We start from the raw sequence: 27,385 nt of genomic DNA on the forward strand, positions 1-27,385 counted from the left end.
GTCAGAATCCAGGTCGGAAGAAAGGGATAAAGAAAGGGGGGGGGGTAATCAGAAGGGGGAATGAAGCATGAGAGACTATGGACTCTGAGAAACAAACTGAGGGCCTCAGAGGGGAGGGGGTGGGGAATGGGATAGACTGGTGATGGGTAGTAAGGAGGGCATGTATTTCATGGTGCACTGGGTGTTATACGCAAAATGAATCATCGAACTTTACATCGGAAACCGGGGATGTACTGTATGGCGACTAACATAATATAATAAAAAAACATTAAAAAAAAAAAAAAAGAACCCAGGTCGGAAAGCTGCCCATCCTCCAGGTCACCAGGCTCCCGCACCATCTTCCCACAGCCTAGATTGTTTTCTTAACTTCCTTTCTGGATAGTTTGTTGTTTGTATATAGAAACGTGACGAATTTTTATGTCAATTTTTAATTTTGCAACTTCACTGAATCCGTTTATTCTAACAGCTGTTGTTGAGCCTTCCGAGTTTTCTGTATTTGGGATCATGGTCCTCTGCAAACAGAGGTGATTTTACCTCTTCCTCTCCAATTTGGATGACTTTTATTTCTTTTTCTTGTCTAATTGTTCTGGCTACAACTTCCGGTACTATGTTGAACAGACGTGGCAGGAGTTAGGGTCCTTGCCTTGTGCTGGATGTTAGAGGAAAAGCTTTCTGTTTTTGCCCATCGATTATGGTATTAGGTGTGGACTTTTTCATGCTGGCCTTCATTGGGTTGATGTAAGTACCTATTTTGTTGAGAGTTTTTATCACGAATGGATATAGAACTTCGTCGAATGTTCCTCTGCATCCACCGAGATGATCGTGTAGTTTCTATCCTTCGTTTTGTTAGTGTACAGTCCCACATGGGATGATTCGCGTATGTTGAGCTGTCTTTGCAACTTCGGGGTAAATCCCGCTGAGTCATGGCGTATGATCCCTTTAATGTGCTATTAAATTTTGTTAGTATTTTATTGAGGGTTTTTGCATCTGTGTTCATCAAGGATATTGGCCTGTAGTTCTCTTTTCTTGTGGTCTTTATCTGGCTTTGGTATCAGGGTAATACTGACCTCATAATACGAGTTTGGAAGTGTTCCCTCTTTTTCTGTTATTTTGGGAGAATTTAAGAAGAATTGGTATTAATTCTTCTTTGAATGTTTACAGAATTCACCCAGGAAGCCATCTGGTCCTAAGCTTTTCTTTGTTGGGAGGGTTTTGATTACTAATACAATCTCTTGATTTGTTGTGGGTTTGTTCAGGCTTTCTATTTGTTCTTGATTCAGTGTTGGTAGGTTGTATGTTTCTAAGAATTTATCTCCTTCTTCTAGGTTGTCCAATTTGTTGGCATTTAATTGTTCATAATATTCTCTTATGATCCTTTTTATTTCTGAAGCATCCGTTGTAATGTCTCCTCTTTCATTTCCGATTTTAAAAATTTGAGTGTCTTCGCTCTCTTAAAAAAGATTTTATTTTTAAGCAATCTCTACACCCAACGTGGGACTTGAACCCATGACCCCAAGATCAAGAGTCACATTGCTCCACTGACTAAGCCAGTTAGGCACCCTGAGTCTGCTCTTTTTTTTCCTTAGTCTAGCTAAGGGTTTCTTGATTTTGTTTATCTTTTCAAAAAACCAACCTGTAGGGGTTTTTTTTTTCCTATTGTTTTTCTATTTGATTTATGTCTGGCCTAATCTTTATTATTTCCTTCCTTCTGCTAGCTTTATGCTTAGTTTGTTCTTTTTCTAGTTCTTTGAGGTATAAAGTTAGGTTGTTTATTCGAGATCTTTCCTCTTTTTTAATGTCGGTATTTATCACTATAAACTTCCCTCTTAGTACTGCTTTTACTGCATCCTTTAGGTTTTGGTATGTTGTATTTTCATTTTTGTCTGTCTCAAGATATTTTAAAAATTCCTTTTAATTTTCTCTTTGACCCAATAGTCGTTCAAGAATGCATTGTTTCCACATATTTGAATTTTCTCATTTTTTACACTTACTGATTTCTAGTTTTATTTTATTTTGGATGGGGAAGACACTTGGAATAATTTTGATCTTCTTAAATTTATTAAAACTCGTGTTATGACTTAACATTGATTTATCCTATTTCTGTTGAGAAGAAAGTTCTGTGTATATCTGTTTAGGTCCACTTGGTCTATAGTATTGTTCAAGTCAGCTGTTTTTGACTTTTCTGTCTGGATAGTCTACCCAGTTTTGAAAGGCTAGTGAGTTTTCATGTTGATCTCATAAACCTGTTCTTTACTAAATTCTCATTTTTTAGTAATTATTTTTCTGTGGATTTTTTGAGGGGACTCGTGATAATCAGTTACATCATTTGCAGTACAAGATAAAAGTAAAAGTTTTACTTCTTCCTTTCAAATTCTCAGGACTCTAATTGCTTTCTTTTGTCTAATTGAATTGGTGTGTATTTCCAATACAATGATAAATAGTATGGTGATATGGCATCCTTGTCTTTTTTGTTTCCTGACATGAATGGGAAAGCTTTTAGAGGTTTCTTTTTAAGTAAAATGTTGGTTTGGGGAGAAAAAATTAATATAGCTATTTAACATAGCTATATTAATTGGTTATTTGATCATCTATTATTAATAAAACATTTATAGTTAAATATAATATTTAATATATTTGTAATTAATATGTTTCTATAAAACATAGGAACGTACATTTTAGATACTATATATGCATATATAGACAGTGTACTTTATATATATATATATATATATATAGTATACATACAGTCATTAAGAAAGCACCCATTGATTACTATTTTATTGGATTTCCAAAAATATAAACGGGTATTAAATTTTGCAAATATTGCTATTCTGTGAATATTGAACCAACCTTGAATTCATAGAATAAATCTCATCTAGGCATGATGGATTATTTTTTAAATACAATATTGGATTCTGTTTGCTTGTATTTTAAGATTTTACATTGACATTATAAGTGAGATTGGTCTGTAATTTTATTTTTGGATACAATCTTTGGCATATCTTAAAATCAGTGTTATACCTGCTTTTCAAGAATTATTTTGAAATTTTCCTTTGGTTATACTCTGGAATAATTTAAGTAGTATTGGAATCATTCAGTCTTTAAAGATTTAGTAGAATTCTCTGTAAAACTACCTGAGTGTAGTGCCTTCTTCCTTTCTCTCATTTAAAAATGTTTTTTTTTTGAAGTATAGTATACAGACTGAAATCTTCATGAATCATGGGCATATAACTCAATGAATTTTCTCAAATAAATTTGTTTAATCAGCATCGAGGTCAAGAAACAGACACCCCATAAGCCTCCCTCAGGTGTCCTTCCATTCCCTAGTTTCCCACTCTGACCCGAGCCTGGGTCCATCTTGTCCTGCTACTCACTATGGTAATGTGAGGGGTATCTTTTTCCCCTGTGGTAACTGATTTGCTTCAGTTTTTTTTTGTCTCCACCAGGGTCAGTTTTAATAAATAGCATTCTTCTGGACAACTCTTTCATCTCGGCTTTCAAACTGCTTTACATAGAATTATACAAATGGCTCTCTTACGATTTGAAAGTTTTTTCCTATTATCTTCCCTAATCCTTAAAAACTACAGGCACTGGATAGATCTTTCTAGATGTTTCATCAAGGTCTGTGCAACAGAAAATTATGAATCCTTCTTTCTCTGTGTGTGTGGTAGTGTTATTAAACATACATTTTTCTGTCTGTCTAGCTAGTTATCTAGGCATCTAACTAGTATCTTGCTATCTAGGTATCTCTGTGTATTTCACGTGGTTGAGAAAATGGAAGGGCAGCTACAAAGCATTTGCATTCCTGATAAAAGAGAGAATTGGCCGGGCTGTCTTTCCGTCTCCTCTCTGCCTTGGGCTAAGATGTGATACCATCTTGCCACCCAGAGAAAGAAGCCAAGAGAATTGTTGTAGGCACCGGCCCTGCTATTGATGATCTGCTTAAGTAACACCAGGAACCGCTTTCAGAATTCTTCAGGATTCCTGTGAAGTGAGTTAGAAGCCTCTGTTTATCTATGCCACTCCAAGTCAAGGTTCTGTCACGGGCAGCTGAACACATTCCTAACTGATAGAATACATTAGACAAAACCAGCAAACTTGAGTTGTTCATAGCTTATGCGTGTTTAAACACAGGGGAATTACCACAGAGACACCAAATCCCCTAACTCTAAAATAGGAACCTGGGTAGCAATTACCCAAATTAAGTGCTTACTGCAACGGCCTTTTTAGTGTGGCCGTTGTTAAAAGCATACTTTTCATGAATTATTCACCGTGTTTCAAATATCACTTTTCAAAATTTTGTACAACCGGGCGCAGGTTAGGGTACATCTTGCACAGATAATAGGATACGTCCTCAAAGAGTTTCAAAGAGATTAAAAGAGAGAATTCACCAAAAGGGCCTAGGACAGCCCCTCTCCCATGTTAAAGTACCCCGTAAATATTAAGTATAGTGTTTTAATAATCAATGTTAATAAAAAAAATTGATGTTACCTACTCACATGGATGGCCAGCTCCTTCTCATCTTTTGTATTCCCATAAGAAAAGTCACCTCCCCTGAGAAGCCCTCTCTGGCTATTCATCTAAAGTGGAATCCCTCCCCAGATATCTCCCATTCCCCATTGCACCATTCTTTTTATTAGCTCAGAGAGCTTGTCGCCATCTGTAATTCTTTTGATTATTTATTTGGTAAATGTGTGTCTCCCCTAATAGAATGTAAACTGCATGAGAGCAAAATGCTCAGTGGCTGGTAGAGATTCTGTACTCTGTACATACTTGTTGCATACAGAGATGACCAGTCATGTCCAAGAAACCATTAAAATAGAAGGCCATTTGACATAGACAGGTTTTGCGGAGGTGGTCATTTTTGGGGGTATGATTTTGCCCACATTTAAATAAAAATGAAGGGAGATAAAGATTCCGCTCAACTCTAGACCCTCCTCATACTAGGCTTTATTGGGGAGCTTAGTGGTTTATTATTATTTTTATTTATTCTGTAAAGGTCAATACATAATTCTATATAGTCTAGACACCTTTAGAAAGCGTGGCACAAATTGTTACCTTTAGAAAAATGTTTTGCGTTCAAATAGAGATGTAAAATTTAGCTGAAATTTTAAAAAACCAATGGCTACTTGTAATCAAAGATTTAGAAGAAATCTCATAGTTTTTTGACTTTCTAAAGATCCTAGAATTTAGATTTTAAAATAGCCCTATAAAAGTTACGTGCGGGACCAGGTCAGAGGGAAAATGGAAATGTTGTCAATAGAAGGAATAAATCCTAAGGCGCAGAAGGAACCCCTCAAACGCATTTGAGTGACTGGAGGGGAGCCCAAGGCAACCCTCTGGACTCGTGGGAAGGCAGGAGTATGTCCAAAGCCATTGTCCGAGGGAAGAGGGTCCCCTCCCTGCTGCACCACCGACCCCACCTACCCCACCATCACTACTGGCTCTGGAATCCAGAGGAGCCCTGCAGGATTTCCCCTTGGGGTCACAGGTCAGGGACTCCTGACAACAGGCATCCTGGAAGGAACAACAGGAGACCTTTTCCTTTTTTCTGTGTCTTCCAGAAGGACGGTATGGTGTGGTAGTCAAGCAGTGGGCGTTGGCTACCTGAGTTTGAAGGCCATTTTTCCCATTTACCAGCCTTGTCTCTTACAAGTAGGCCTGGGTGGATTCATTGGTAAAATGGTGGTGATGGCCAGTACATAACAGGTGCTGGGTAACTATGACTTTTATGACCCTCCTTCTGGAGGTTATTGTGAAGTCTGCCCGAGTTGAACAGCAAGGGGGTAGGGTTCTGGGATACTGTTTTCTTGGTGTAACTGCTCTAGGGCCTAATTTTGATGGATCTGTGGCTAGTGCTGTGCTAATCACCCGTGGATTCTTCAGAGAAGGTTCCAGAATTTCTATGTGGGGGGGGGGGCAAACAGGCAGCCATCTTGGAAGAGCTGGCCATCTGGTGGGCTAGTCTTGATAGCAGGTACCCAGGTTTTAGTTAGCTGTTTATCTGGAGTACTTTGGAGGATGATGGGGATTGGTGGGCTGGTCTTTTGGCTCTGCATGATAAACACTTATGTATCTTGATGCTAATTTGGGGGTGCTTTGGAGGGTTGTTTTGCAACGAAATCTACAGAGCACGCACACAATTTTTATGTGGACTGAATATTACATGGGAAGCTTTCGAAGGGTTTATGGAGATGGGTATTTGCTACTTTTTCTGCCCTCCTTGGGGCTTTATTTTGCTCACCTCTAGGGACTACGAGAGAGGATTGATTTGGCTGGGATTAATTTTATCTGGAAACTAGAACCATAAGTGGATTCTGGGACTGAATTACAAATCAATCTGATGTTTCATTTGGCCACTTTCAGAGGGTGCACTGGCTGATGCTGAAGACAAGCTGGTCTCTCTTCTCCCGCCTCTCCGGGAAGCCACAGCAGGAGTGACCGCAGGCTTAAGGTATGACCCCGGGATGAAGGTTAGGGAGCCCAAGTGGACCTCAGACCCAAGCCACAGTTCATTACAGCTTTACTGAGTCTCACGTGAGGCCTATGAATGCTGACCACCCACCCCCCAGGCCCCCCCTGATAAGTTTATAGTACATTTCATTGAGTGAGACTCCCCATTTTCCCCGTTATTTATATGTATTTTTTCAAGTAAACCATGTGTTTGTGAATTTTGCATTTTTATGACGGTTTATTAGTTCTTATGAGCACTTTGCTTGTTAGGGAAATCAACCCTTTGTCACCGATTTTTACCCAGTCTCCACCCCATTCATATTTTTTTATATAATCCTAATTTTATATAGCCCACCCCACCCCCATGGCTTGTGCAGGTCAGATCATATAGAAGAGGCCTTCTATAAGTTTTAAAATACTTTTCTGTATTTAAACATGTGACTGAACCACATAAAATTCCTTTGTGTAGGGGGTGAGGTAGGGATCCAGTTTGTTCCCAAATGTTTAGCCATTTGTTTCAAAACCATTTCTGTTTGATAGCTCTCGTCGTTTCTTCCCCAGCTTTGAGGGACACCGGACAAACTTCTGAGCTACTTGCTGAAGTGCACAATGTGATGATTTGATAAAGGCCTACACTGTACACCATTTCTTGAGTAACCCCACTTCCCCTTTTGAAACACTGCATTCCTGAATTTCCCCCCACATATGGGAGTCCATATCCTAAAGCTGGACAGAGAGCCCCAAACTTATTTTGGGGGGAGATTCTAGCTAAAACAGGCACCATATGATGATACATTTAAGGGAAGTTGGTGGAATGGATAGGGTGGCTATGAGCAATTCAGGTCTTTCTTTACACAGGCTAATGGTTTTCTATGGGCTTGGGCAAAGGACAGGGGTAGACTTTTTGAAGTACCTGCAAATTGTTTTCAGAAACCCAAGTTATGAGGACTTGTCACGTCAACATGGGGCTTCCCAGATTTGCCGTAGTCAAAACCAGGAACGATGGGTATTTGCTTGAAGCCGCAAGTAAGTCACAGGACTCACATCCTTTGCTCACATTTAATTTTTATTTTGATTTTTTTTTTAATGCTGCACAAGACAATATTTATTTCATTTCTTTCTTTTATTTCATTTCTTTCTTTTATTTCATTATTTCTGTTTGCTGCTGTTATTTTATTTACTGAAAGAGAGGGAACTTTTGTGGCCTTTTTCTTTTTCTCTGTAGGCCGCCTTAAGCTTTCTAAATTTGGAATATTTAAGCAAGCTGAAGGGAAAGGGGTTTCGCAAAATCACTTGGGAGAAGGAAAGGCTGCCTTGTCCATCATGCCCTATGGTGGGAGATCAACTGCGTGTACAATTACGTTTCACTCTTAAGTAATCGTGCTTAAGGCTTTAATTAAATTTGGGCGTTCCCTTCTTAGAGCAGCTCGTACTGACGAAGGTGCATGCGCTGAATGATGTCACGGCAGTCGTTGAACACACGGCGAATGTTCTCGGTGTCCACAGCGCAAGTGAAGTGGGGGTAGCAGTAGTGGCGGCCGTCCCCACTAGCAGTGCTGATTCTCTGCGGCACGAGCACGAGACCAGAGTCAACGCCACCTCCCTACCGTCATCAACGGGGCGCCCACCAAGGACTCGTCCACCCGCTATGGACGTTATGTTAAAGCTACAATTCTCACTGGCTACCCGTGAAATAAAACGGAAGAACCGAAGAGTGTGATCCCCACGCGCTCAAGGGAAACCTCCCCCCCGAGGGAACTAAAGACAGTCTCTACTCACCAGAAATTCGTCGCGGATGAAGTACTTGGCCCGGGTCACGCGTGGGTCCTCTCCGGGCTCGGGAGTAGCTACGAAGAACAGAAATATTTCTGGTAAGGTCACGCGAAGGGGACGAGCAGAGCCCGCGTGCCGGCATCACGGCAGCCCCTTGGAGCAGACGGGAGTTTTTCCTGCTTCGTGGGCGTGAAGGGAGATTTCCATCCTCAGAGGTTGTTCATTTAGGTGACTGTAAAACTCCACCCCCACGAGACGCCTCCAGAAATGGAACCGGTAGCACGCTCCTGAGGGCACAGGACCAACAAACGGAACCGTGCCCCGGCGCCAGGGCACAAGGCCACACGTACCATCCTCAGGAGTAGTGTAGCGAGCAAACTCTGGAAAGTAGTCCTCAATCTTCGATTTTCCAGCGAGGACTTTCTCGGCGAGCAGGTCTTGCTTGTTGAGGAACAGGATCACGGAGATGGTGCGCAGCCATCTGACGGAGAGGGACGCGGGTTCAACGTCGGGGAAGGAGAGCATGCGTTCCGCGAGGGGTCTGACACTGGCACGGGACCGGCTTTAAGAGCAGCGCCAACACAGGGCCTGGGGCTCCGTCGCTGGACCCCCGGGTGAGAGGCTGGGAGGGAGCAGGGGACTGAGCTCCACAAACCTGTTGTTCCAGATGCTCTTGAATAGGTTCAGAGCCTCCTGCAGGCGGTTGGTCTGGTTGTCCTCCCGGATGACCATGTTGTAGCTGCTGCTGGCCACCACGAAGATAATGGCGGTCACATCTTCAGCACGAGAAAGCAAAGGCAATGCATGTTAGAGGGGAACGTGATCCTTAACGCTTCAAAGCAAAACGCCCTTACAGAGCAGAGCAGTCTATGGCTTCCATACCGTTGAAGCATTGGATCCATTTGCGGCGTTCGTCGCGCTGGCCACCCACGTCGAACATGCTGCGGGAGACAGAGGACAGCCGGTCACTCCACCACTCTGCTGGTGGGGGCCAAGGGAAACCAGTCCCTCTCTTAAAAAGGGAACCATTCACTTACTGGAAGTTGACTTTGTCCACCTGGAACTTGGTCTCAAAGATTCCAGAAGTCAGGACGCGGCAGCGAAGCAGATCCTGAAACAAAAGCTGGGTCAGTGGGTCTCCCCAAAACCAGCCGGGATGTTCGTAAATGCCGACTGGGAGCACAAGTCTCCACTAGCTGGGAAAGAGGGCTGCGAGTCCTCGGACGGTGAGAACTTTCACATACCTGATCACTGGGCACATAGTCAGCCTGCTTGATGACATCGATCTTGTCCAGGAAGCTGGGAGAAGAAAAACACACAGGGGTGTTCAAAGAGCTCCTGAGCTCATGCTGGTCTGCCCCTAATTCCTGTCCCGCTATGAAGTTGAGCTTGATGGAAACGGTGGTGTCAGTGTTCTATGGCAGTCGGTCAACGGGAGTTTTGCCTGTGTTGGTTATGCTTATGACTCAAAGCCTATGCCTTAGGAAGGTTAGTGCAAACAGCATTTAAGAGAAGTGCACTTGGTGGACCAGCAGATCTAGGAACCAGGAAGTAGGACTGACACTCAGGGCCCTGGCCGACAGGTGCAGCACAGGACTAAAGGGGGGGGGCTCTGGACTTGCAACCAGCAGAGGCCCCCAAATCAGGCCTATCTGATCTTGTGCCATTTGAAAATGACTGATTAAANCCCCCCCGGCAAGCAGCAGCACCAGCCAAGAGGGAACTAAAGACAGTCTCTACTCACCAGAAATTCGTCGCGGATGAAGTACTTGGCCCGGGTCACGCGTGGGTCCTCTCCGGGCTCGGGAGTAGCTACGAAGAACAGAAATATTTCTGGTAAGGTCACGCGAAGGGGACGAGCAGAGCCCGCGTGCCGGCATCACGGCAGCCCCTTGGAGCAGACGGGAGTTTTTCCTGCTTCGTGGGCGTGAAGGGAGATTTCCATCCTCAGAGGTTGTTCATTTAGGTGACTGTAAAACTCCACCCCCACGAGACGCCTCCAGAAATGGAACCGGTAGCACGCTCCTGAGGGCACAGGACCAACAAACGGAACCGTGCCCCGGCGCCAGGGCACAAGGCCACACGTACCATCCTCAGGAGTAGTGTAGCGAGCAAACTCTGGAAAGTAGTCCTCAATCTTCGATTTTCCAGCGAGGACTTTCTCGGCGAGCAGGTCTTGCTTGTTGAGGAACAGGATCACGGAGATGGTGCGCAGCCATCTGACGGAGAGGGACGCGGGTTCAACGTCGGGGAAGGAGAGCATGCGTTCCGCGAGGGGTCTGACACTGGCACGGGACCGGCTTTAAGAGCAGCGCCAACACAGGGCCTGGGGCTCCGTCGCTGGACCCCCGGGTGAGAGGCTGGGAGGGAGCAGGGGACTGAGCTCCACAAACCTGTTGTTCCAGATGCTCTTGAATAGGTTCAGAGCCTCCTGCAGGCGGTTGGTCTGGTTGTCCTCCCGGATGACCATGTTGTAGCTGCTGCTGGCCACCACGAAGATAATGGCGGTCACATCTTCAGCACGAGAAAGCAAAGGCAATGCATGTTAGAGGGGAACGTGATCCTTAACGCTTCAAAGCAAAACGCCCTTACAGAGCAGAGCAGTCTATGGCTTCCATACCGTTGAAGCATTGGATCCATTTGCGGCGTTCGTCGCGCTGGCCACCCACGTCGAACATGCTGCGGGAGACAGAGGACAGCCGGTCACTCCACCACTCTGCTGGTGGGGGCCAAGGGAAACCAGTCCCTCTCTTAAAAAGGGAACCATTCACTTACTGGAAGTTGACTTTGTCCACCTGGAACTTGGTCTCAAAGATTCCAGAAGTCAGGACGCGGCAGCGAAGCAGATCCTGAAACAAAAGCTGGGTCAGTGGGTCTCCCCAAAACCAGCCGGGATGTTCGTAAATGCCGACTGGGAGCACAAGTCTCCACTAGCTGGGAAAGAGGGCTGCGAGTCCTCGGACGGTGAGAACTTTCACATACCTGATCACTGGGCACATAGTCAGCCTGCTTGATGACATCGATCTTGTCCAGGAAGCTGGGAGAAGAAAAACACACAGGGGTGTTCAAAGAGCTCCTGAGCTCATGCTGGTCTGCCCCTAATTCCTGTCCCGCTATGAAGTTGAGCTTGATGGAAACGGTGGTGTCAGTGTTCTATGGCAGTCGGTCAACGGGAGTTTTGCCTGTGTTGGTTATGCTTATGACTCAAAGCCTATGCCTTAGGAAGGTTAGTGCAAACAGCATTTAAGAGAAGTGCACTTGGTGGACCAGCAGATCTAGGAACCAGGAAGTAGGACTGACACTCAGGGCCCTGGCCGACAGGTGCAGCACAGGACTAAAGGGGGGGGGCTCTGGACTTGCAACCAGCAGAGGCCCCCAAATCAGGCCTATCTGATCTTGTGCCATTTGAAAATGACTGATTAAAATTTTTAAATTTTCAAGTTGTTTGCCTTTGACTAAAATAGCAAGTAATTTGAAAACTGTCTACTTACAACCCATTCCATTTTTCTTTTTTTTTTTTAAGTAAAATGGCACACTTAAAAGCAGTAAGGATTTTCCCCTCCAGGGACTCGTGAAAATGAGATTGTTTGAATTACTCAGAATGTGTATCCCTTCCTCCTACTTTTTAAGAATCTCACTTATTAAAAGAGAACAAAAGAGGTTGACACAAAGGGGCCCTTTCTGGCCTAACCACACCGAACAGGAAACAAACACAAAGTTCCCTTCCGTTCTGTTTGGTCCATGAAATAGAACCCTCCAGATAGCAAACTGAGTTTTTAAAAAATCCCACAGCCATCCAGGTTATGGATTCTTCTAGGGCCGGGATCCCGCACAAAAGAGGGGCTCGGGGCCTGAGACGCAATCACCCACCGTAAGGATGTTTTACACCAAGAGCGGGCTGCGACTTTCCCAAATAACGAGGACCTCGCTGGGGTTGCTGGCCTAGACACACCATTAGGAAAAAGAACTTTGGAAAGATTGGGGTCATTTAATTGATATGGAAAAAATGAATGTTAAAACGGGGGGGGGGAGTTTTTCTCAAGCGGGGGGGGGGGTTGGAATTGTTCTAAAACTGAAAAGAAAATCACAAAGGGAGAAAAGTCTACTTTGAAGAAATTCTGCCAGTTCCTCCCCCCCCCCACCTTCCTTTTTACCAGTTTAGAGTTAGTCTGGCTTAGAGGATATACTAACTTGCCCAATCAGTCCTGCATTACAGCACCAGTCCAGAAATAGCTCCCCAGCCGCCCTGGCCTCCAGCATGTTGCCACGGCAACAGAACCACAGTTCTATAAATAGATCATCAGCACCAAATCTTGTGAGAGAGACATCTGGAGCCGGGCCAGCCAAACCCCAGCTCAACAAATAAAAATAGGCAGCTTAAGAAATGGGCAAGATACCAGTATGGCAACTTTAACATAAAGGCAGTTAAACCAGAAACATACTGGTCAGTGTGTCGGGCGGGGCTGTTCTAATCATCCCGCCGGCGAAGACATTTTAAAAAGTTGTAAGCTATGTTTTTTTTCCCCCCCTCCAAGTTTCCTTAAAACTTTCCATAAACTGTGCAAATGTTGCCATTTTCAGATAAAGTTGCAGGAACAACTTAATGTTGCTGTAAGAGAAAACTTTTTAAATGGTGTGAAATAAAAAAAAATTAAACAAAACCCAGAAACCCGGCTGAATGACTGTTCATGAAATTGTTACGCTCTCCGCCCCCCCACCTCCAGCACTCAAAACGGGGAGGGTTAAACCTTCCTCATCTTGTACCTGTACTTCTGACTTGGATCCAGAATACAAAACGCAAACAATTCCAGGATTTCCATTTGTTTTGAGTTACTATAATTAGCACTTCCAGCTTTTAGTTCAAACTTTTGAGAAAATCAGGGACTTTGTTGAAGAAGTGGTAGGGGGTTGGGGCCACAGGGACTGGCTAAGATGGACTGTTTTTCTCTGCTCGAGAACATACACAGATGGGTGGGTATGCTCCCCGCAACACAGCTCTGTGTGTGGCCGCTGGACACCATCTGCCGTGGGCTCCCCCTGGGGGGCGGGGCCGGGGCACGAGACACTGATAGGTTTCACAGATCCTACCAAACGCTTCTGTGATTTGCAGATAACAGATTCCAGGGAACTTGCTGTTTGTTTGCTGTTACCTCTTCCTCCCTATTGATTCCACTGGTGGTCACAATGAACCCCTCAGGCTTGGGGCTCCTGAGCAAGGCAACTGCAGCTTTCTGTGAGCCAGCCTGGAACCCTGGGCCTCAAGACTTGATATTTTCTATAGCAAAGTCACTTCTAAGTTTCCCCGACCTATAGAAGAGAGGCTGGAGCCTCCAAGTATCCATCACCCCCGCCCAAGTCACAAGACACCCCAACTTCAGAATATTTTCACTGAAAATATTAGCATGTTTGTGGATAGCAACAAACTGTCTTCCAAACATTTCTTTATGGCTCTGAGCATCCTGTATTTCCTCTACCAGGGGCAGGGTCAGAGAGGCGGTAGGTACGCCGTCTACTCCCCACAAGGGCAAGCATCCCGGAATGAAAGCCCCGTGTGAATGAATAAGGGTAGGAAATGGAACACAACAGCATCGGTAACACTGGGCTCTGACAACGACCGTCGTCACTCACCTGATCGCAGAAAGAGCAAGGCGATTATCGGCTACCAAGGAGGAGGCGGGGCATGGGTTTGTCCTCGCCATGTCAGTTAGGTTTTTAAAGGACAGCAATAAGATATAATATTTTTACGTTATTCAAATCGTGAGAGCTGCCCAATCTTCCTAAAAGCTTGGAGGTCAATCCAATTAATTACCTCAAGCTAACTAATTACGAACATCACTTTACTGCCAGTAATTATCATTTTGCTCTAACAGGCATTAATTGTTTATATAAAATAATGTCACTGCACTAAAAAGTGCAATTAAGGACTTTCTAGAACAAATGACTCAGACCAGAACTTTCTAAGTGCAGGTGGGACTAACTGGCTGGCTTCTACGAGGGGTGTTGAGATGTCTGGTGTCTTCTCCGTTTGCGCCTATGCCGAGTGTGGCGGGGGGAGAGAGGTTACTCACTACTGGGCGCAGTCAATCAGCTGGTACTCGTTGGAGCGCTCGTAGCAGGCACGCACTCCTTCGTCCTCCCACAGAGCCTTGGCGTGCTCATAGAACTCCTGAGAGCGAGCACGAGAGAGAACACGCGTGAGCTCGTGCCCAGGCCGGCGCTCTGCCCCTACAACCCAGACAGCACAGGTCACGGTGTGACCGGCACGGGGCGAGATTCCCACTGGCGAGCCCAGTTAATGACTTCGTGCTCAAAAGAAACTTTCATTCAATTTGTTAAACGTAATTAAAAGCCAAAGTAATTAATTCCTGCTGTCCTCTTATTGTGAATTAACTGGTCTTGGGTAGTGTTTCTCCTGTGTGTTTTTTTTTGGGGGGGGGTGGGGAGGGGGGCAGGACAGAGTAAACTACTGAATCATTCTGTTTCTCCACACAATTGCTTTCACGGGAAAGATATACATTAATCTGCATTAGGAGAATATGCCAAGGAATGATTCAGTGTTGTGAAAACATGGTATTTCATTTGTAAGATGTGCTGGGATGAAACTTCCCTTCCAGGAAAATTTGAATTTTACCCAAAAAATATTATGGTTGGAAATGGCTGGCAAATCTGGCCTTGTCAGTGCCTATCCCTTGGGAAGGGTCATCATAGGGAGAAACAAAGGAGCAAATAACCCCTGTTGTTTTAAACTGCAGTAGGTGACGATTCATATTTCATTTGAACATAGAAACATTTTTAATTATACAGGGGCAATCTTCCCTCACAAGGAAAGAGAAGGTTTTTCTTCAATGTGAATTCAGCCAGAGAAGGATTAAAAGTAGGTAGGGACACAAAGTTCAGCTATCAGCACGACTAATAAAAGGTTACTGTTCTGGTACATTTTCAATCGGCTGCCATTTTTCCTTCTATTAAGAAATATGCATTATGTATATCGTGCTGACGGCTTGAATTTTTTTCAAACAAACGCTATTTAAAAAAAAAAAAAGAAAAATTGGCCTGGCCCTACTTATTAAAACTGCTTCCCTGCTAGTAGAAGTTTGCAGCCAAGCCCATTTAAAATACACAAACACAGATTCCCAGGAAAGCCTGACAAAAGGCCACAATAACTCATTGTTCTAATTGTAGACAAGTCTTTTCCTTCTGGGCCTCATGAACTCGTGCATCTTTCCATCTTGTTTCCCGTTCCCCTCTTAGAAACCACTCTTCCCCTACAAAGGGGTCAAAACGTATACATTTGGGCACGGGCAGTTCTGTGTCACCTACAAATATTTCTGTATGGGACAGAGAATCTTGTAAACAGTGTTCTGCACGCCAACAAGGACGCACAGAAGAAAATCTCCAAGTTATAATCTAGGTGAAAGTCCTTTCTTTCCCTTTTAAAAAAAAAGAGAAAAGGCTTCATCTGCCCCAGTGCAAGGGCTGATTTTGAGGGAAAAAACCTCATAAAGGTCAACAGCAAACTGTTGAAAATGAGAATGTCTCCCATTCACAGGGCTGGCACTGCATTTCTGCCTTCTTTGCTCTCTTCGGATACGTTCATTTAACCGGACAACTAGCATCTGTGCGCCGTACTTCCCCACAGTTTGGTTTGTCACAAGACATGTCTGAGGGAATAATTCAGGCTGCGCCACAACTCGTACCACTTTCCCTCATAAAAATCTACAATCTAGTAATGCAAAGATTCAAGTGGGGCGTTTACTCGTGGGGATGGGTGAGCCAAGACTTACAAGGGGTGATCGTGATCGAATTTTGCTCACCCGTCTTGAGCCAAAACCCTACCGATCATTAAAGTTTTGGTTTCGAACATTAAAGACCCTCATGGAGTTCACTGTCCCCTACGAATGGGTGTCACTGAAAGGTGTTTCGCCGGAAGTGTGGCTGAAACGGGGGACCGGTGGACGGAGCTCGTCCCCGATGCTGCCCCGAGGGCCGGGGTGGGGGTCGGGGGGACAACCCAAGAGCTTAGCTTACAGGAGGGAAATCAAAGTCAGGCACGTTCATCACGCTCAGAATGTAGTCCACTCTGAACTGGTTCTCAGGGTTGGCCAGCTCCACGGGCGGCACCAGGTTGCTCATGGCGGCCACGATGGTCTGAAAACGAGGCAGCAAAGCAGTCAGGGGGACGGCACTGCCTGGGGGGGGCTACGAGAAGAGAGAAAGGACCAAACACGTACTTCGATCGCCTCTTTCAGGTTGTTTTTGATGTCCTGCACTTTGGTCGCCTTCTCACTACAGTGGGATTGAAAAGAGAGACACATGATATTGCATCACGCTGACGAACAGGGTCTCTTTAGTCAAGATAGTCCAACTAAAAGCATAGTATTCTGTTCTTGCAAGAGCTGTGGGTTCAAATCTGTCCAGATTGGAGGTTCCTGAATAAAGGTGGTTTCGAATTGAATGTGTCCCGAAGACACGCCCGATTGGAGCCCATTAGCAAACTGGCATCGAGAGAACGATCGAGTCTACTGTACCAGAAGTCAGACCCGGTTCTTTGAGCGCTTCAGATGTGGGTCCATTTTTCGAACCTCCCACTGCACGCCAACACGTCCTAAAAGGTTTCTACTGGCCCTTATCAACACGTGTCTCGTGTGTGTGTGTGTGTGTGTGTGTGTATGTGTATGTGGGGGGTGGAGGGGTGTGAGGGGGTGATATGTCAATCACTGGGGAGGAGAAAAAGTTTCACGGTTCCACTTGGGGCTTACTCTATCACTGGATTAGTATACAGAGACCAGGGAAGGCAGACGGTGATATTACCGATTTTAAGGCTTTGAGGCCATTTTTATTAATTAAGTCACCGTGTCAGTCACTAAGCCAGCAGCAATGACGTTTCTAGGTGACGTGAATATACACTGATTCCTCAACGTGAATAGGGATAAAATAAGAATCAGCCCCCAGGAGTCTATGATCTGGGACTTGGGTGCTGGGGGGATGGGGGCAGGGGCCCCAATTAAGGAGAAGTCAGAGCTTTTAACTATGATTTGAACCTAAGTCATACAGGACATGAGGGCTGATCTTTATTCAGAGTCACTGGGGGGGGGAGAGGGGGGCCTGACAGAATGCTTGCTGCCCATCACCTCAATCCAAATGCAGTAGGGGTCTTTCAGCAACTGTCCTTCATGAGACGCACGACCAAAGAAGATTCTAGAGTTTGTGTCTTCAGGGGATAAAAAGGACCTCTTGCTTGGGGTAAATCTTATCACACCTATTGCCTCAACCTTGCGGTTTTGGGTGGGGGGAGTCGAACCCGTGTGCAGGACACACCTACTGTGTATTAGGCCCGGGGACACGCCAGCACCGTCACGTGCAAGTAAGGCGCCGCCCCCTCACAGAGGAAACTAAGGCTGAGAGGAAAAGTGAGTCACAGAGGCAGAAGGGACAGAGCTCATCTTTTTCTTGCTGTGTAGGAATTTTAAAAACAATCTAGAGATTCCTAATTGTTGAAGCTTTCACTGGGTTGCTTTTCACCACGAGCCCTGGACTGGAGGAGAGGAAACCCCGCAGGAGGAAACACAAGGGGGGTGTCAACAGCACCCAGGGGCCAGCAGAACGGTTAGTCGTAGGGCAGGGTGCTGGGGAGAGATCGGGGTGCAGGGGTCATGTGCTCGCCTGCCAACAGCCCTGGCCCCCCACAGATCCTGGTCCTGAGTTTTCCAAGCAACTGTAAGAGCTAACGTTTCCTGCCCAGTTTTATTCTTATCAAAACAAAGATCTGCATATTGATTTGAGGGGTGGGCCCTGATTTTCTGATTTCATTTCATACCTTCTCCAGGGTCAGCCCTCTTTGTGGTAAACTGGCCTCAGAGAAACTGTTGTTCATATCAGAGTAAGAAGCTAGTTTAGAAGTATTCTCATGAGTGCGGGAGGGTCAGTAGGTTTTGGGGTGTGTGTGTGTGTGTGTGTGTGTGTGTGTGTGTGTGTGTGTGTGTGTGTGGTTAAACGGTACCAGGAACCCCTCAGGGGCCACTTAAAAGTGCTGGAAGTCAGGAGAACTTGAGGGAATAGACATGGCAGCAAGAGACGTCCTGCAAACCCCAAGCGTGGCATTCACGCCCTGACTGGAGTTCTGGCTCTGGCCCCCCACTCTTAATGCAACCACCCTACACTGAAAAGAGACCCCGAGTCCTGACCCTTCTGTGGGACTTCTCTGCTCTGTACATGCACCACTGAAGCTCGTTTCTGGAATCGGGAACCATGTCCAGACTCGCTGCTATAGTCTTAATCACTTACTTAGACATTAGAGACTTTTAAAGGATGTGCGTTGGTCCCTAATGTTCACTCGTGGGCTCAGATTTACCTGAAACCCCACAGGACAAATCCATTCCCATTCATTAAAAACAGGCTCCGTTTCCATGGTAATGAGAGCCATTAACCTTCAGTTTCAAGGTCCTACGGTAGTTAAAATTAGAGATGTCTGGGTATTAAATACCCAAATGTACGTACAGCAAGAGGAAAGAACTTCCAGAAACTAGGTTCTTTCATTCAGTTTGATATTTTGGTCTAAGGAGTAGTATGATAATTGGAAAACTTCCAGTCTTAAATACGGATATTTTGAGAACGTGTTCAGTATTCATCTACGTATGTGAATAGGTGTGGGAGTATATCAAGTATAAAACAGCTAAAATAGAAATCTAAAATCTAATTCGGGTGTGTAATACTAAAACATAAAATTCTTCCATTGAAGCAATTACTATGTAGATGGAGATATTATACTGGGGCTGGCAGGTTCAACATCATTTTTACTATCGCTTAATGAATTTAACGTTGATTGTGAAATTCAGAGAAAATCCCTCAGACGTCTCTGAACTACTTAAAGCCAAATTATGTAGCTGCTGCTACAGTCTGGAGGGACTAAAATATCGGGGCAGGGGCGAGAAGCGCCTGTAGCACATTGCTCCTTCCTCCCCCCCCAACATGTAAATAAAGCCTGTTGTCTGGGTTTGAATTTTAAGAGCCCCTCCTCCTCCCCCAAATCAGCTAAGTAGTGGGGGAGGCTGCGTCGTCCTGAGAGTCTCTTTCAGTCCTACACCTTATCTTTGTGCTTTTTGTGGGAAAGGACAGACAAAAGAAGAAAGACAGAAGACAGACGCAAGATACAGGGATTGCTGAGACATGCAGAGAATTTTTATTTATCACGTATGTTAATTCTTGTATTTACTTGCAGAACAGAGTCACAGAGAGAAGTGCAGGCAAAGTATTAGTAGGGTTCAAGGGTCTAGCACAGCACCTAGCACACAACAGGTGGTTCAATAAGGGCTTGTCATACTTCTCAAATGCCAACTTTTGGTACAGTAAACTGTCAATCACTTTTACGTAGATGCCTTTTTTTGGACTGCTATTACACTACATTTTTGCCAATTAAGGATTTCATTCCATATTTTTTTGTGTGATTTTTTTATGGGTTTTTTTTTTTTTTTTTTTTTTTTTTTTTTAAGTTATCTTTAGAGGTTCGGTGGTAGGCCCCCCTCCCCCTCCCCCCCACAACAGAATAGTATTCTTATTAGAAGTTCCTAAGACCAGGCAATTCCAGCATGCAAAGTGTGATAGGACATAGCCGGGAAGATGAGAAACTGTAGCCATCATCTAGGGATAATATATTCTAAAAGAAACAGATGAACAAACACGTGTAAGTTACTTTGTCCCGACCCCAGGATCCTTTGCCCCGCCCCACCCCGGCCACAGAAGCTATTTCTTTGAGATGCCCTAGGCTAGGTCAATTGGCTCTGCATGTTCTCATGAGAAATAGCTGCTTCGTTACTGCATGCTGAATATGCAAGCAGACCTCCAATGGTTACCTGGCATGCGTGTGCGTGTCGGTGTGTAATGGGGAGTGGGGATGTAGGAGGTGAAGAAAAACAAAATTGATAATGAATGGGAAAAAAAAAAAGCGGATGCCATCGTGAAATTTCCTATCCACTAGCTAACACAATATGCCTCCAATTAAAAATATACTTGAAGATCTTAGATCAGAGGCTTTGAGATCATTAACAATGACCCCCTGCAAGACACTGAGGAACTTTTTTTTTTCCTCTCCAAATTACGGACGGTGCAGCATCACAGATTTTGATAAGGGAAAAAGATTTTTCCCCCCAAAAGTCTGAAATTTTAAAATCAGACCAAGCAACTGGGTGGATGGAATTTAGTAGATAGTTTTAAAAACAAGTAGCCAATTCGAACGGACAGCTGGGGTGTGTGTGTGTGGGGGGGGGTGGGGAAACAGAAACCATATGGAAAAACATCAATTCTCGAAATCTTAAACTGGTCTGAAGCTGAAATCTATAACTTTTCCCCAGCTGGATTTAATTACATTTAAAGGATGGCCCCCCAAACTTATGTTTTGCACTTCACTTGCTCTGAAATGTTGAGACTGTCAGGTACACACGTATACCACGATGGCTGATGGCCCTGAAATGAGTTTTGTTTCCTCCCCGGGGCTCGGCCCTCAGTTTCCCAGTATGATCTTCATGTTTGTTTGTTTGTTAAAAAGTTTTTCTGTTTTTGAATGTGCCTACCCATCGCTGTTGCTCCTTGCAGCCTGCGGGTCCTCTTCGCCGCCCCTTTTAAAGAGAGATTGAAAGCTCACCTAATCTGCAAAGCACCGCAATTTCCCAAAAACCCCACACAGCCTCTCTCCATTCCTGAACAGACGGCCATCCTCCCCTTCAGTCCTAGCCGCCTTTCGGGCCACGCTGCAAGGTCTACGGAGACGGCAGGCCGTGGCGGGAAAAATGCCACACCTTCGCACCCTATTAGCCGAGCCCTCTGGAGACGCTCTGGTCGGGTATACAGAAGGGACGGATAATTATTTTCTAGTGCTTTCACTAAATGTACATGCATTAGGGAGATAACGCCGTGATTTATCTCGCAATTCTTTGGAGAATATAGCAGCGCTTAAGGCTCCTTAATGCTCCCAGATCTCAATCTTTACCATGTTGTATCTGAACACACAAAGGCCCAGACATGGGTGATCTTTGCCCATGATTTCCTGGTACAGTATTAATTTCCTCCCTTCTTGTAGTCGGGGAAACTACCTACGAAGTGTTTTTATTTATATAGAACTGTTCCCAATAAATTGTCATCAGTAAAAACTGCGTCTGCACCGTGAGGCAGCAAAAAAAAAAAAAAAGAAAGAACAAAACCCACTACCACCAACACCCCCCCCCCCCCAAAAAAAAAACTGGGAAAAAAAAAAAACCCACCACCAACAAAAAAACCCTACTCAAAACCCAATCTTCGTAAGTGATAGGAATCCCTCCCTGGAAATGCGAAGGGCAGGACGGCTAAGCGTTCTACATGGTTTTGTAATTGATTAGCTTATTAGCTCAACCAATGTTAATGGCACTTTTTTCCCCCCCTGATACTAAAAGTAAGGAAGAGTTAGCTTTGAGTTAGGAAAATCCGCACTTGACCTCTGTATGTCTCAAGGTCAGATTAATATCACACCTTACTCTAAAAATGTAATTGGCACAGCAGTCTGCGGACAGTTAAGGCAAATTGAACAGCTCAGCCCAGCCCTAACAAAGCGCACATTTACGGGAGCGAGGAGGAAAATGCCCTGGACCACGCAAAACACGCCTTAGTGGACGGATGTCACCATCATTTCAGAGGGAATTCCTAGTGAAGACGGAAACTGCTCTTGTTGCAATACCGCACTGAGGAAAAAGAAAAAAGGAGGCTCACTTGGAGGAGACAAAAATAAGGTTTCTAGACTCACACGAAGAATTCCCCTGTATGTCACTTCCACGGGCTAAATTTAACATCCCGAGAGATTACCTATGGCTTCCTCTATGAGGCTGGCAAACTGGGAATGTCGTTTCCTCTTTTTAAAAAGAAAATAGAAAAGAGAAGTTCTGGTTTAAATGTCTCGTGTGCATTACAGACTGGCTTGCCAAGGGAGGAGAATCCTTTCTCTAAAAATTAAAAAATCGTCGGGCAGTCTGGAGAGTGATGAAGCCTTAAGTAAATCATTGCAAGGATGTCCCACCTTCTGCTGGATTCGAGCTAAGGTAAACAGCAGCGGCTGCACCCTTTTAAAAATGCTAGCCATGTCCAGTTTTAATCAAAATATTTATCTAGAGGGTACATGGTCAAATTATTTTTGCTCAACTAGCCTCATGAAGAAGCACTCCCTGGCAAGTTACGGGGAAAATAATTATGCAAGATTTTTCTTTAAATTACAAATTCACATAGTTAAAAGTCGGTTTCTGGGTTTTTGTTTATCCACCACTGGCAATCTCTGGGACTAGGGCTTTATGGAAGTCTGTGTCAGGAATTAAGAATTCCAGAATTGCTTTGTGACGAGTAGTTAATTAGCCGCACGAACGTGCGTATTGATAACTCATCGAGTCACTCGTAAAATTGGTAAAATAGCCCATCCTTCTGAATCTGTGCTTAAAGCATAGAAGGCACCCTAAACTAAAACGCCCATTTGTACGCGTGACATCATCCTCAGCCCCTACTAGCTGACCTAAGAAATTCTAGAATGTTCCATAAAGAGCTGCCTTCAAGTGCAGTCCTTCTACTTCTGAAAGGTGATAAAATTCATCTTTGTGCCCCCAGTGCTTGGTGCAGAGTAGGCGTCTGTAAGTGGCTTTTTACTGGTTTGTTTTTGTGGGGTTTTGGTGCATTACTGAAACTATGCGGCCTTGACTCAATGTCCCCTTTGAAACTAAAGGGGATAAAACGGAGAGGCAAGTTTTCAACTGAATCCAGGTTGAGGGAAGGGAATGGGATTGCTAATTAGCTAGTAATTGCAAACTAGTGCCTTCAGGTGTTTGCAATTGGCGAGGTGAATGGCTGTCACCCCAGTGAAAGTAGAGGCTAGTAGATTTCCCATTTTCTGTTTCACAAGGGGGGGGCATTTGGGGTCTGGGGAGAAAAGCAAATACCCTAATTATATTGAGGGCTGCCCTCTGTTTGCATTCTTCACGGCAAGCAGGACCCCACATTTCTCTTCCATCCCTAGTACACACGCACTCTCTTTTAATCTTTATTCTCAATGCGGTATTGTCACCCTGTCCTACACCAAGATGCCTGCAAGGACTTTTCAAAGGCAAAAATGCCCCTTGACACGGCCACAAGTACCTAACTCCCAGTCTCCATCACTTAAATGTCTCCTTTTTCTTTCTTTAGGCAAGATTATCGATTTTTAGAAAGGGAAACAGTGATTTGCCCATAATATTAATTCCAAAGGGGGGTGGTGAGGGAATGAGGAATTATTAACAGGGGCTGCTGCCTCTTTCCAACTTTGTTTTACGTGAGAACATTACTGCAACTGTTTTTCCCTAATAGTTTAAAACATCCTGCATTGGTGCATTGTGCTGACATCTGCTGGGGTGTGGGGGGGAGACGGGGGGCTTCTTTGCAGTGGTCAGGTTGCCCACAGACGGGGTGGCCACGGCAGGTGTCAGCCATGCTGGAGACCCACTGCACCAAAATCCGTGGGCAGGTCTGCAGCAGACCTGTCATGGGGCCAACCAGGTGCTATTTTCCTGGGGTGGGGGTGGGGTATTTTTATAAGAACACTGGTGCTTTAGTATTACTATTATTATTAATTGCTGCACCGAAGATTAAAAGGAGGGAGGGGGGGAAATCCCCAAAGAGCTCTTCCCTGGATTTTCTAATAGGTAGGCTGAAAAAATTAAGTGGAAATTGGCTGCCCAGCCCCCAAATCTACGTGAACTTCCTAAAGGTTAGTATACACCGTGTTACTCTTACTGTGCCCTTGGCACAGAGCTGACACTTACTCTCCATTAAACCCGTTAACGTGCAGGATCCTCATCTGTTTCACAATGGTGCTTTTACCAGATTCTCCGGCGCCTGGAAAAGGAAAGTAAGTCTCAGGTTATGAGGGAGGCATGTTACACACTTTGGGCAGGGAAGAGGACTGCTGTCTTTTCCATAGAAGCAGCACGCAAAAAAACAACATAACAGACTTGCAGTTTTCCTTGACATTTCGACGCAGAGAAAATGAAACACATGTCCCACTCTGTCTACCTGCAGTATCCACCATCACAATGATGAGAATTACAGGGTTTGCTGTTTTCAGGATTTGTTCCCCCCACTTGGGTTGTTTTAAAATTTGTGGGGTGGGGAAGCCAAGGGGCAAAGAGAAGGAATGACGCAATTTTGTCATTGGAGGTGGGGGGGGAAGAAAATTGAAGTTAAAACTGAAACTGAATCCTTGAAACAGGAGCATTCACTGGTGAAACGCACACATCAGTGTAGCCAGCCACAGAATTCACGGTTCGTCGGAGCTTTCATGGTTAAAACACCCAGGATTCACAAACAATACCCACACACCGCAGTCCTTCAGTGCCCGGACTGACGCAGCATTTCCCTCCCGCAAATTCTCACAATGCAGCTGCTTTGCGGGCAGCTTTCTCTCCCCTTGGGCTACTCAAAACTCAACCCTAACCCACAAGGTTACATGTGTCCTCCTTTCTCGCAAAGGGTATTTTCCTAAAGAGAAATCCTCTCTGGATACAACCACCATGGTTGCAGGGGGTGGGGGGGGAGCCCATCAATGGTCTGTCATCTTCTCGAAAAACACATTTTAATACCAAACGTAGTGCTTGAGAACAACCATAACCACACGCAGCAACAACTGTAACAAGTATTCAAAGGACACGACTTTAATCTTGAGGAAAAATACTCCTGGGAGCTACTGAATTTTCAGATTCCTCAATCCCTTCTCAAAGTAAGAAGGAACACATGCCTCCATTTTAAATCACCTTTCATTTGTAAACATATATTTTATGGAAAAAGCACATTTCCACCCAGCTAGAAGGAGAATTGCTATTTTTTCATTTTCTTTTTTGCAAACGTACACTCACTTCAACAAATACTCTTTGTGTGAAAAATTTTTTGCCCTCCTCCCACACAAACCTGTTTGGTTTTTTTTTTTTCTTTACCCTTTTCCTTTTTTTTTCTTCACTTTTAATTTTATTAATTGCTTTTGTTTCACTGCCCAGAGAGCAAAGCATTCCTCCTCCTCTTGCCTTTTCACAAGGCTGTAATCAATATCTGTAAAAGTTAAAATTAGTTTCCACAGAGACATTGATTTCAAAGCAAACACTGTATCTTAATGAGCCCAACTCTAATAAGTTAAAATATTAAAGGCACTATTAAGAGATTCCATGCAGAGAATACATGACATTAATCAGAATCTCCAAATTCTTTTGTCAGAAGTGTTAACATGTGTAACACCTCTCTCTTACACAAACAGGTCTGTGCCTCAGTCTCCACATTTATGAAATTAGAAAACTGGGCTGAAAAATTACTGCAAGATCTTTTGTGGCACTGTAATTTACTCAACTTTATGTCATTAAATTAAGATGCACTTAAAAACAGGATTTGGGGTATCATTAGGTTTCCTCTTGGGGGGGCATTATTTGGCGAGAAACACCAATTAAAAATGCAAAATGTGTGGCATTGAGCTGGGCTGCAGACCCCCCATGCCAGAGGCTGTCAATAAATAATGATAAAATGTAGCCATATAGACTGGGACACCTGGGGAAAATAAGCCCACAGAGACGCAAGGTGTGTTCAGAGTAACAGTCTCAAATTAAGTAGAGACTTTGTGACCACTGAGCAAAGGTGTTAGAAATTTAAGGCACCCTTAGTATCACATTTGTTTCAAATTAGTATTCAGGTAGCAAGATGGTATTCCTAGGAAAGATTCTAGACTTTTCCAGGCTTATACTTTGAAATCCAGTTACATACCTATTAATAATTCACACAGCATTAATTCTACCTTTTCAAGTTTTAGGCAAGACTTCAACATATGTATCATTTAATTACTGAAATTGCAAATGCATAAACACCAGGCTTATTTCCACTTAATTAATAATTTTCTGCTTTATATAAATCTGGACCCAGGAGAACAAAGAGGTGACCCATCCAAAAAAAGCAAACCAAACACCACCACAAAGAAAATTCAGCCTTTTACATTTTTATTCTTTATACTCAAGCTGTTTTGTTGAAATGTGACCATGAACTAGGTTTTAACCTAGCAAATTCACAAATTAACTCAGATAGCCAAATTACTGAGTAAGTGGAAAACTTCCATACTAATTAATGCTTGTGTAATTCTTCTGGTCATTTCAACAATTTCTTTTATGCTTATGTTTTATTTTGTCCCTCTCCCCTTAAGAAAAAAGGAGGAAAGGCCATCTCCTTATAGTGAACAATCCCCCCTCCCTGCCTTCTTTTTTTTTCCCCCTGGCCAAAGAGGAAAAACCGCAATCAAGAGAAAACCCAAAACCAAACAACCAAATGTCACTTGACAAACAACTAATTAACGTCTTTTCATCTCCTTCCACCTGGAAAAAAAGTCTTCTCCTTAAAGCGCTCTCAATGCCCCCTCCCATCTTGAAAAGTGCCAAANAAAAAAAAAAAAAAAAAAAAAGGAAAAAAGAAAAAAAAAAAAGAAAACCAACAACAAAAAAAACCCACGCCATTTCCAGACCAAGAAGCCATTTACAGACAAATGTCATTTTCCAGTTCTGATTTGTGAATGTCTTTTCTTTCTTTCACAAAGCACTCTCAATGTGGCCGACTAACAGGAAAATGTGTGTGTGTCTGTGTGTGTATATGTGTGTGTGTGTTAATGATTTGGTGGTGGGGGTGCTACAATTAATTCTCTTTGCTTTTCAAAAAGCCTGCATGTCTGGAAAGGGATAAAAAGGTCATACTGTAAAAATGACGTGTCATTTGGCTTCACTGGGCACTTAGCGTACTAACTCCATTTTTAAAAAAAATTTTTTTTGGTCTTATTTTATTTGATTCTCCTTGTCTTCCTTCCACGGCCCGACCCGGCCCGGGACACGTCTGCTCGGCGCACACACAGTATGTCCTGCCCGAAACGCACCGAGTCGCGCCCAGCGGCGGCCGCGCTCCCTCCTCTCCGCCCCCCCCAACTCCGGCGCCACGACTCGCCCGCGCCCCCTCCCCCTCACTGCACCACCTTTACCACTCCGATCCCTTCCGAGGGGCTGATGTCACCCGCCCCCCCCACTCTCCTCGGTCACTTCCCTCGCCAAAGCCTCCCCTTGGCGAGGTCCCCTCCGCCACAACGGCGCCCCCCCCCCCCCCGCCCCCCCCC

At 44.5% G+C, this 27,385-nt stretch overlaps 2 protein-coding genes across 5 annotated transcripts in view; both read right to left on the minus strand.

The window, feature by feature from the left end:
- Positions 1-7,605: 7,605 nt before the first annotated feature.
- The window catches only part of LOC100473680 (guanine nucleotide-binding protein G(s) subunit alpha), a 55,470-nt gene continuing 35,690 nt past the window's right edge, over positions 7,606-27,385 (minus strand). Inside the window, exons 2-13 of one of the 4 annotated variants that reach the window (XM_034639838.1) lie at positions 24,027-24,099; positions 20,793-20,837; positions 16,458-16,512; positions 16,255-16,374; positions 14,295-14,392; positions 11,209-11,263; positions 11,002-11,075; positions 10,847-10,905; positions 10,620-10,740; positions 10,315-10,445; positions 9,971-10,038; positions 7,606-8,017 (exon numbers count right to left, since the gene is read on the minus strand). In XM_034639838.1, coding sequence (XP_034495729.1) covers positions 7,871-8,017; positions 9,971-10,038; positions 10,315-10,445; positions 10,620-10,740; positions 10,847-10,905; positions 11,002-11,075; positions 11,209-11,263; positions 14,295-14,392; positions 16,255-16,374; positions 16,458-16,512; positions 20,793-20,837; positions 24,027-24,099 — 1,046 coding nt within the window. In that variant the 3' untranslated portion in view covers positions 7,606-7,870. Of the gene's footprint in view, positions 8,018-8,232; positions 8,301-8,576; positions 8,708-8,881; positions 9,003-9,108; positions 9,168-9,263; positions 9,338-9,470; positions 9,629-9,970; positions 10,039-10,314; positions 10,446-10,619; positions 10,741-10,846; positions 10,906-11,001; positions 11,076-11,208; positions 11,264-14,294; positions 14,393-16,254; positions 16,375-16,457; positions 16,516-20,792; positions 20,838-24,026; positions 24,100-27,385 lie in introns of those variants that run through there. The other 3 variants (XM_019795606.2, XM_034639839.1, XM_034639840.1) reach the window with 3 other exon arrangements.
- The window catches only part of LOC100469231 (neuroendocrine secretory protein 55), a 52,346-nt gene continuing 48,987 nt past the window's right edge, over positions 24,027-27,385 (minus strand). Inside the window, exon 2 of the mRNA XM_019795609.2 lies at positions 24,027-24,099. The gene's annotated coding sequence lies outside the window, so the exon portion shown is untranslated. The remainder of the gene's footprint in view (positions 24,100-27,385) is intronic.

Source organism: Ailuropoda melanoleuca, chromosome 13, assembly GCF_002007445.2.
Source record: "Ailuropoda melanoleuca isolate Jingjing chromosome 13, ASM200744v2, whole genome shotgun sequence".
Lineage (NCBI taxonomy): Eukaryota > Metazoa > Chordata > Mammalia > Carnivora > Ursidae > Ailuropoda > Ailuropoda melanoleuca.